We start from the raw sequence: 10,606 nt of genomic DNA on the forward strand, positions 1-10,606 counted from the left end.
GGGAACATGGCCACCCTAACCATTAGCGGAGTCCGGGCTGAGGACGACACTGACTATTACTATCAGTCATATGACAGCAGTTATAATCCTCATGGTGACACAGGCAGATGGAGAAGTGAGACACTAACCTCCCTGCCTGGCTCGGCGCTCACTCCACCCGCCTCGGAGCAGCTGGAGGACAGGCCTGAGGCTCCGGTGTCCTCTGTGCTCTCAGGACCTCTGTTTATGCTGCTGAGAAATGGCGAGTGGGGATTCGGTCCTGAGTCATGGAGACTGTCGTCAGCACCCTTGAGCCAAAGGGTTCCCCTTGCCAGCTGTGTCCTAGGACAGCCGTGTCCCCTCTCCAGGCTCAGCTTCTCCACTGGCTTCTCTCAGGAGGGGGGGAAGATTCCAGATACAGGAAGGAAAGCTTCCGGCCCCTGGTGGCTGCTGGTGGCCCCTGACTCACGGAGCTCATTCTCGTCACTTGTGCCTGATCGTCCTGCACTGAGACCCAGGGCCTCCCCGCAACACCCTGAGGCGGGCCCTCAACACCATTGCCCACAACCCTCTAAGAACTGGGCTTCCCCACGATGCCTGTTCCTTTGTAATTTGACATCTGAAAATTGTCATCAGAAGATTGTAAAATGTTCACATCACTCCTTTACATATATTCATCAGAGTCTAAAAATCATCATGATTTGATATCCACTGTCCTTAAAATTCTTCTATAACATCCATCTTTCCTTCTGCTTAGACTTGTTTCCATTCCACATCCCTTACTACATTTGGTCTGCTCATACATTTTCATACCTGAAAATCTCATTCATTATCCTATCATACATCTCTGTCATAATAATGTACATTCATTTAAAATTTTTGAATTTCTTTCATTTCCCGTGATTTTAAGTGCTAAAAGTTTCCTCCCACATTGTTATATCCTAATTATTAGCAGCAGAGTTTGATCAAAACAGCATAAATGCATTGACATTTTCATAAATGACTATTAACTAGTGTTGATTCGTGGATCCGTCAATTAATATAATTTACCTCTAGAATGAAGTAAGTCCAGCATCAAAGCTGTCCTGGCTTGCGTTTCTATATGAAACATGGAGAAACTTTGGTCCATCAATAGGAGTCTTGTAATACAGTGTCACTGCCTGATATGAACTCCTTCCTAGTTATATGCCAAAAATCGTTCGTGGTTGATGGTCAAAAATAGTTTCTCTAAATGATTTATCAGCTGACAGCTCCGTTTCATACTCTTGTAATTTTGTGGAAAGCAAAGGATTGGACGGACACCACCCGACTTCAAGAGGACTCGTGTGAGAGGCAGTTCGATGCACCTCCAGACCCCTCAGGGATGAGGGCTCATTGCCTCATATACTGGGAGAGCCTGCAAGCTGGCTCCATCCCAGAGTCAGCCTTTCGGGGAACCACCCTCAGAGAGGTGTCACCCAGCCACTTGTCATTCATTTTCTCGGGGATAAACACCGAGAAGGCTTGAGCGGAACTTACTAGTTCAATGTATTACTCCTTTACTTAAGAGGCCCCTTGTGTAAGAAGATATAAAGTTTGGGGAAAATTTAAATATCATCTTAGTGCAGCTTTGCCAATATGATATCTTTTGAGAAAAATACTTGCATCTTATCATGTGTTTTGAGTATATGCTTCCTCCAAAACCTGAGGCTGACTTGAATCGTTCAATCTATGGAAGAGTCTGACCGAGTGATCTAATTTGCACAGCCAGTCCTCACTGCCAAATGTACTATTCGGACGATGTCCTGTTGGAAGCCTTCCCACTGTATTTGTCAATACAAGTAAACATGTTAATGTGCATTTTGAGGAACATCATAAATCACTGAAAATTAAAAGATGTGTCTGGTGAGATCAACATTAAAATGATGTAGATCTTCTGCGTTCACTTATCTACATTTATAACTTTTTAAAAACAAGGTAAGTCACAAGGCTATTTGTCGTTATTTAATTAGCAACAGATACTATGCGACACCATGTGAGAAATAAATGTCAGAGTATTTAGTGGTTTGGCTTTTAGTAAGAATGAAGTAAGAATCGAATATAAATCACATTAGTCTTGTTAGCCATCAGGACGGAAGCATTTCCTATGAATGGAACAAGGATGTGAGAATGTGTAAGTCTGGACCACCCTCCCAGGGTCCCAAGAGGATTCACCCGGCTGATAGTTGCTGGTGGAACAGTTAAAGGACCAATGGCTGCTACAAAGCCACCCCCTGCCAAAGTGGGGTCTCCTCGCCGTGGGAGTGTACCCCTCCCAGGTGTCAGTCCAAGCCTTTGGAAAGGACCTGGAAAACAGGTTCAGCCCTACAAATATAAACCCACCTGGTCAGGTGGGGCAGGACCTGCTGGGCACTGGCCATGCCCACTCCAGCACAGGGAAGGGCTGGGCAGACCCTGCAAAAAGCAGTTCCTTGAGCTGGAGGTAACTGGTTTCTCCCAAGTTCCAGACACAGCCAAGACTAGAGTGAGATGAGTAAGACACCCTCCTTGTCTGAGGAATTTAAGGAAGTGCCCCAAAACTCAGTAATCAAGAAAAATAATATTTTGGGAATTCCCTAGAGGTCCAGTGGTTAAGACTCCATGCTTTCACTGACGAGGTCACGGGTTCAATCCCTGGCTGGGGAACTAAGATCCCATAAGCCCCATGGCACGGCCAAATTAAAAAAAAAAAAAAAAGATAAATAATATTTAATGCAATATTTTTAAAAATTGAAATTAAAGCCCCCCAAAATCCATATGAGTAAAGCACTAGAACAGTAAGTAAAGTGAGGATCTGACCATGCACTGGTGTGACTCACCTTAAGCACCCCCACCCCAGGACAAGCCGGGACTCCAGGAAGATGAAGAACAGAGTCCAGCCCCTGCACCCCTTCCTCCCCCTCACGGGAACCCCCCGCCCCCACCCTCAGGTCTCACGCCTCCCACGAGCCACATTTTCTGGGCATTGCCTCCCTTGACAGCTGGTTTCTGCTGCCCTGTACCGGGCCCTCCCCCTCGGGCTGCATCCCCGGTGGCTGGACTGGGAGAGTTAGAGGTTAAAGCATGGAAATTTTCCAAAGCCCCCAGTTCCAGGCTGGGTCCCACCACCATGTCCAAAAAGGCTGGTCCTCCCGGGTCTCCGGCTGGTACTGGTAAGTCCCAGGACACAGTCTTTACACCAAGTAGCTGCGTGTCTTAGGAAAGAAACTCTCCCTCTCTGTGCTTCAGTTTCTTCATCCGTAGAAGCTACCAGGTCAGTGAGTCTGTGACGTCTCCAGAAGCAGCAGGATTCTCTCCCCATTTGCTGGAGGACAGTGCAAGTGGGGGGCTGCACCCCCAGGATCGCCAGAGGAGCTGGGATCTTCAGGGTTCCCCGGGCACCCTTCAGAGGGGGCTCAGGAACCACAGAGCCAGATCCTGATTCCAGAAGCTTTGTCATATCTCCAGACGGACACTTTGTCCCCCTCTGCCTCAGACCCTCCAGGCCCCAAGAGTAAAACACTGAAGATGTTAAGAGAAGGACCAGCCGCTTGAGTTTTGGGGATGGTGGGGAGTGGGGAGCTGGGGAGACCTAGGCCTGGGAGAGAAGACTCCACTCTGACTATAGGCAGGTGTCTGGGGCCTGTGGGATGTAGAATGGGCAGGGGGCTGACCAGCAGGAGGCAGGGGGCGCCCCTGACACGGGAGCAGGGCAGAAGTGACTGGACATGACACACCCCTCCACTCCAGGGGAGATGGGTGGGGGCGGGGCACAGAGGAGCCAGGGACCCTGAGCAGGGGATCTGCTGAGCAGGACAGCTGGACCCAGACCTCTCTGGCTCAGCCTGAATCCAGCCCTCGGCCATTCTCGGTCCAGGGAGGGGGTGGGGACAAGTCTGGGCGGCCAGAGCTGCAGCTGCACCAGCTGGGAAGGCCCTGCCCATCCCCCGAGGGTCCCCAGCGTCCAGCCAGACCAGGATTTCCGATTGCAGCCACCACAGGAGGATGTGGTCTGCGGTGGCGGCTGCCCAGAGACCGTGGCAGGTACAGGGTGGAGGCTGGGGCACAACTGGAATCACCGAGTTCAGGGACAGGCCCTTTTTCTCCCCGAAATCTGGGGCTGTCCCCAGTGGGTGGGGGGGACCACAGCTTCTGGGCCCCGGGCAGTGGGTGAGCATCACACCCACACAGGGGTGCGGGGAGGGAGCAGATTCAGCCTGGACCCTGGGGCAGGGGCAACGCAGCCCCCAAGGTACAAGGGGCCCAGGTCCCAGGCTGGAGTGGGCCAAGCACCACAATGGGGAGAAGCTGGACTGAATCAGGGCCTCCCAGGGGCTCCCCCATATCCTGCATGATGGCTGGTAGGGCACCCACACCCCGTTACTGTTCAATGCCTGGCCCATGTCCAAGGCCAGGGATCTGTCTGTGTGTGCTGTATAGTCCAGCCCTCAGCACCCGGCCCGGCAGCCTGGGGTTCCTCCAAAGCTGCCTTATGAGTTTGGTCAAACTGTGAGGTTTTGATCACCATCATCACCCTCCTTCCCTCCTTCCCCCATCACAACCGTCATTATCAAGAGCTGTGGAGGGTCTGGGATTTGTTCCTGCCCGCAAGCTAAAAAGTGAGCCTGCCGCAGTGCACAGATGCTGGCGGACACAAGATGCTGGGTTGGAGACAAAGGCCAGCATGTTACTCCCAGCAAGAGAGGCAGCCGGCATACCAGCATCATCCTGCGTTGGTTCTCTGAGCCCCACAGGGTGATGCAAAGGGGCCAGGAGACACCTGCACATCCAAGCTGGGGACCCCAAATCTTTTCTGCCGGACAGTAAGCATGTTTTGCTCCAGAGGGAGACGCTATCTCTACCCTCCAGGGTCATTCATTACACAAACATACTTGAAAAGATGATCCAAAACAAAGGCAATCCGTTCCTTTGCTCGTGAGACGTGCAGAAATACAGAGATCCGTGGACATTGTCTCCCAGGGACCCTCATCTATATGAAGAAAATGAAGTCCCAAGCTGTGTGCCTGTTAACGCATCCCATGGAACAGGCTGGACTGATTTTCACCAAATGTAGCAGGAAAGTTAAGGAGCATCGGCCTCAAAACATGGGCCGGGGCTTCCCTGGTGGCGCAGTGGTTAAGAGTCCGCCTGCCGATGCAGGGGACATGGGTTCGTGCCCCGGTCCGGGAAGATCCCACATGCTGCGGAGCGGATGGGCCCGTGAGCCATGGCCGCTGAGCCTGCGCGTCCGGAGCCTGTGCTCTGCAACGGCAGAGGCTGCAGCAGTGGGGGGCCTGCGTACCGCAAAAAAAAAAATCACGGGCCAGACACCTCTGAAAGGGCCCTCCCAGGAAAGTCACTTTGGGGTCCATCCCTGGGAGGCCTCTTTCAGATTTGCTGAACCAGAAGATTGGGAGGGCTGCAGAGCTGGACTTAAGTTGACATAGGTATTAGAGCTCCTGTGGCCAGAGAGCAACTGGAAAGCCAGAGGGTAGGTGCTGGCTGTGACAAGTGGGAACTTGCAACCTGCCACTTGGAGTTCTTCCTATACCCGGCAGCCTGACAGCACCAGGACCTAGAGGGAGGGGTATGCCCTGGAGCTGCGTGAGGGCCAGGCCTCTTGACGGTGTGGCATCAGGAAAGTACGGAAGCTGCTTGAACATCAATTTCTTCATCTTCAAACAGGGGAGAAAAAAAAAAATCTCAGCTCAGCAGGGAGCCGGCCCGGTTGTCAGCACTGGATAGACAGCATCCCTCTCATCACTGGATCGTGTGTTATCTCCCTGGGCTTCAAAACGGACCCCAGCCTAAGCAAACACGTGATCACACTGATCCTCAAGGCCTTCCTACGGCAAAGGAACTGCCCCTATTTTACAGATAAGGAAACTGAGGCCCAGAGGGAACCTCGGTCTGGTTGGTGTCAACATTCATGACTTGACGTTTCTCCTTGAACGACGGGTATAGAATCACTCCCGCAGGGCCCTTGCCTGGCTGAGAAGCTGAGTGAGGAGTTGACCAGGGACACTAGCCAGGCTTGGCCAAATCAACCAAGGAAGGGCGATCTTGACTGGCCGGAGTGAAGGCTGCAGGGACCAAGCCAGAGGACTGGTCAGAAGAGAAGCCCCAGCCCACTGCACTCAGGCCTCACTGACTTATTCCACGGGAACTCGGCTGCCCTCCCCGGCCCCTCCAGGCCCCAGGGAGATGCTCCACAGCCCAGGGACGCAGTTGCAGAACAGGGAAGGAGAATAGGGCAGGTGTGCCCGACCCAGGGACCCGGGGGCGGGGCTGGCGGGCGGGCTTTGCTGTGAAGCCCTTGAGCCCTGGATCCTGACCACAGCAGAGCAGTTAGCAAAGGCCCCCCTGGGAGAGGCCCCAGGAGTAACAGCCATGGATCCTGAAGGGGGCCAGGTGCTGGGGGCAGGGACAGAAAAGGCCCATGCAGAGGACAGGGCCACGAGGGCCAGGATGCCCTGGGACGGCCACTGCCAACAAGGGGAACTGGGGGCACCTGCCGATCCCCCTCCAGGGAGCCCACACCAGCAGGTTGGCCAAGGCGCCTTTGACCCTGAGGGCACATGAGGCCCAGGTCAGGCCAGGTGGGCCCATGAACACCCCAGGGGTCAGAGCTCTGTCCCCAGGCAGCCCTGGCCTCTAATAGTACTGGGCCTGGCCATGGACACCCATGGCCTGCTGCCCCCGATGGCAGCATGGCCCCCCACATGGAAGCCCCGGGAAGTCTCCAGCTTCTGGAGCCTGTGGGACAGGTAAGAGGCCGAGGGAGTTGTGGTACAGGGGGACTGGAGGTCCCTTTGACGGGGTGCAGGGGTGAATGACTATAGAAGAGAGGGGCAAGAAGGGAGAATCATCCGTAAAGAAGGGGCCTGAGCAGACAGTGGCTTTATTTAAAGTGTTGACATTTTGTCTAGTGTGAATTTGTTTGTATTGATTTTTCTTCCTTAATACTATATTAAAGTATTATTTATCTCAATGACTGGATTTTTTTGGTGCCCCTTAAGTTTTGTGCCCAAGACTGGTGCCTCACTTGCCTTGCCCTGGACCTCTGAGCAGGGAGAAACAGGGCAGCAGGGGCAGGACGTACCCAGAAGACACTAATCACTTTAGGGGCAGCAGCCCCACAAGGCAGGTCCTGCCATCATCCCCATCTTACAGACAGGGATAGAGGTCCAGAAAAGTGAGGCAACCTGCCCAAGTTCACACAACACATGGGCACGGTCCCAGGACTGTGGAAATCCCGGGACTGAACAGGCACCAGCATGTCCTGTGTTTTAAGAAAATGGTGCAAGAGAAGGGACAGTTTACAAGGCGTCCAGAGAAGGAAGCAAGTGTTTGGCTTGGTGTCCCCCAAGGAGGCCAACTCCTCAACTAAATTCCTGAGTGTTTAACTGGGGTCAAGCCTGAACCAAGCGGGGTCATATCCAGGCATTGGGCAGACCCATGGGTCATTTTAGGAGCAGTAAGATGGGAGGGGGTATGCCCGAGCTGGTCTTACAGATCCAGGGTGTTGACACGTGACAGGGCACTCCAGGCAGAGGGAATGGTGGGGGGGTCCGAGGAGGAGAGTGAGGTGGCACAGGCCCGCAGGGAGCCTCCAGAGCCGGGTAGAGCGGGGTGCAGACTGCTGGGGTCTTGTACACCTCATCCTTTATCCTGGGGTCCAGGAGGAGTCACTGAAGGATTTAAGTGGGGAGCTGTCAGAGTCAGGTTAGTGTTTTGAAAAAATGGCTCCAGATCGGAGACCAGTGTGAGGCCAGATTAGAGGATGGAGAAGGGGCAGTGGAAAGGGGATGGGGAGGGGGTGCTGGTCCATGGTAACCAGGTACCAATATCTCCTATGGAATTGGCAAGTGAATTTAAAGTGACATTATCATGATGGGGAGGAATGGGCACAGTCACGAACTGTCTATAAAAGACTAAAACGTACACCCTTTTTAGCAATACGCAGTGAGTCATAAAAGAAAGCGTATTTCTTTAAATTGTGTAACTCCACTTCTAGGAATTCATCCTGAGCAGAGGGTGGGGGGAACAACCAAAGATGTAACCAAAGGTTTACAAGCAAGAAACTCAACATTATTAATGATGGGAGAAAACTGGAAATAACCTAGATATCCAGCAGAAGGTTGCGACAAAATACAGCACGGAATATCCATCATGAGGAATCTTACACAAACCTCCAAAATTGTATTTCTGAAATTGGGTTTTTAAAGTATGTGTGCATTTTCAAAAGCCTGTCAGAAAATGTAGAAAAATGTCAATGGTGTGTCCCTGGCAGGTGGGATTTCATCTAGTTTCAATTTTTTACTTTATAATTTTCTGTAGTTATGAAAATGTTCACAAGAAGATATATTTCATTTTTATCTTCGAAAATAATTTTTAATACCAGAGTACTATGTGTTTTAAAAAAAGATTAAGCACAGAAGTATATTAGCCTGCAACTAGCTTTTTCAACAGTCTGTTGAGATTTTCTGTATCAGCCCATATGAATCCCCCATGTTCTCCACACAGCTTTGTAAGACTTCAAAGTTTGGATGAAGCAGCATGTCTTTAATGATTCCCCTGTTAATGAACATTTAGGTTGTTTCCACTTAAAAATGTAAATTACAAGAGATGCTACATGGAGACCCCCAACGTGTGTAGCTGTGTATCCATACTAAGTACACTGTGTATCTCCACGGGATAGATGCCTAAAAGTGGGATTGCTGGATCAGAGAGAACAGGCTTCGAAATTTTCGTAGGAGATGCCAGTGGTCCTCCCAAAAGTCTGTTCCAACTTACTCTCACCACAGTGAATGACAGTGCCTTTCCCTCTCCATTGTTGCCAATAATGTGACACGGTGGATCTTTTTTTATTTTGCATGTCTGATGAGCAAAAATGAGAACAAATGTGTTTGTTTATTTGACCGTTGGTGAAACTTATTTTTCTTTCATATTTTTATTGACTGATTTTATTTCTTCTGTGAATTCACCAGTCATAATTTTGCCTGGTTTATTTTTCGTTCGTTTGGTTGTATTTTCTTAAAGATCCATAAGAAACTCTCCATCTATTTGGGATAGTAACCCCTTATTAAGTATGTACATTGTAAATATTTTTCCCTGATCTGTTTTACACCTTTTGTTTGTGGGGTCTTTCACCATAAAACCTTTTTAATTTTTATATGTCAGATTTGTGGTTTTTCTTAACAGTGTCTGTGATCTGTGGCAAACATAGGGAAGGCATATTCATTTCTATTTTTTTCTATTTTATTCAGGTATTTTCATTGTTTCGGTGTTTGTTTTTACTTCACCTGGAGTTTATTTTTGGGTAGGTAGGAATATAACCTTATATATTTTCCAAATGGAGAGCCAATCATCATATATTTGTTGAATACAAACATAGCTTTTATCCAATACTGAATTATGGATTTATCACATCCTCTCTGTGGTTCTGTTGATCTAATGATCAATTCCCACATCCTTTCCACCCTGTTTTAATTATTGTAGCTTTACAATGTGTTTCTGTACCTGGTAAAGAACAACCCCGTCGTTATTATTCTCATTCAGAATATTTGTGTCTCTTCTCCATCATTATTCTTACTGTTGGACTTCAGAATCGGTTCACTAATTTTCAAAAATTATTCCTTTGATGTTGTGCTTGTAATTTCATGAAGTATATGGATTCATTTGAGGGGAACTGATGTCTTTGCTGTTGTGTCCATTAGTCAAGTTGTGTTATATTTTATCCATGCAAATCTTGCACATTTTCTGTTAAGTTTATTCCTAGGACTTTTAATAGAATTTTTATTGAGGTTGTCAGTGTTTCCCAAATTTCATCTCCTCAATAGTTCCCTATTGCTCTTGTGTTCAATCATTTTGGTTAATTCTTGTATTAGTTCTAATAGTCCTTCAGATGATTGTCTTGGGTTTTCTTTTGCTTGTTGAAGTAAACTAGCCCATCATCTGCAAAGAACAATTTTATCTCATTTTTCCTAACACACTCTTTGCCCCACCTCATCTCACTTCATTGGCTCGAATCTGTAGAATATGATGAATAATAAAAGTAAGAGTGGGAACCCTGACCTTTAAGATGGTTTTACCTTTAAATGTGAAGGTTGCTATAAGTTTTGGGAGATACTCTTTATCAAGTTGAGGATGTTTCCTTAGATAATTAACTTAATAAAAGGCTGGATATTTGTTTTATTTAATCAGAAATAAGTGTTGAATTTATATTGCTGTTCTGTTAAATTTTGTTTCAAAAATCTTATGTGCACACCTTAAACACAACCATGACCAAATAGTTCCACCACTCAATTAAAAAAATCCTTGTCCCAATGCAAAGGGTTACCTTCTGATTTAGATAAACTGCATTGGGAGATACAGGGTGTTAACAGGCTCCTCACCCTCCCACCATGACGCCCCCCAAGCTACCGACCAGGGGACCCCACCTCCTCCAGGAAAGGAAGGTCCCTGGGATGTGATGTGACACCCAGATGTCTCTCCTGCACCTCCCATGCTTGGGGAAGGATGGAGCCCCGCTTCCCAGGGCTAAAGTTGCTGGTGGGGTGGGGTCGCCCCTCAGCCTCCCTGAGGACAGACCAGCCCCCATGACAAGGAGGGTGGCCCTGGGGCCTCT

General features: G+C 49.1%; 1 gene segment (V, D, J or C); it reads left to right on the forward strand.

Annotated features, from left to right (window-relative positions):
* The window catches only part of LOC113610572 (Ig lambda chain C region-like), a 16,903-nt gene that overhangs the window by 5,458 nt on the left and 839 nt on the right, over positions 1 to 10,606 (forward strand). Inside the window, 2 exon segments of the C gene segment in view lie at positions 1 to 88; positions 3,982 to 4,020. Of these exon segments, the coding sequence occupies positions 1 to 88; positions 3,982 to 4,020 (127 nt within the window).

The sequence above is a fragment of the Aethalodelphis obliquidens genome, unplaced genomic scaffold, assembly GCF_003676395.1.
Source record: "Aethalodelphis obliquidens isolate GAN/ISIS:26980383/991018 unplaced genomic scaffold, ASM367639v1 scaffold63, whole genome shotgun sequence".
Lineage (NCBI taxonomy): Eukaryota > Metazoa > Chordata > Mammalia > Artiodactyla > Delphinidae > Aethalodelphis > Aethalodelphis obliquidens.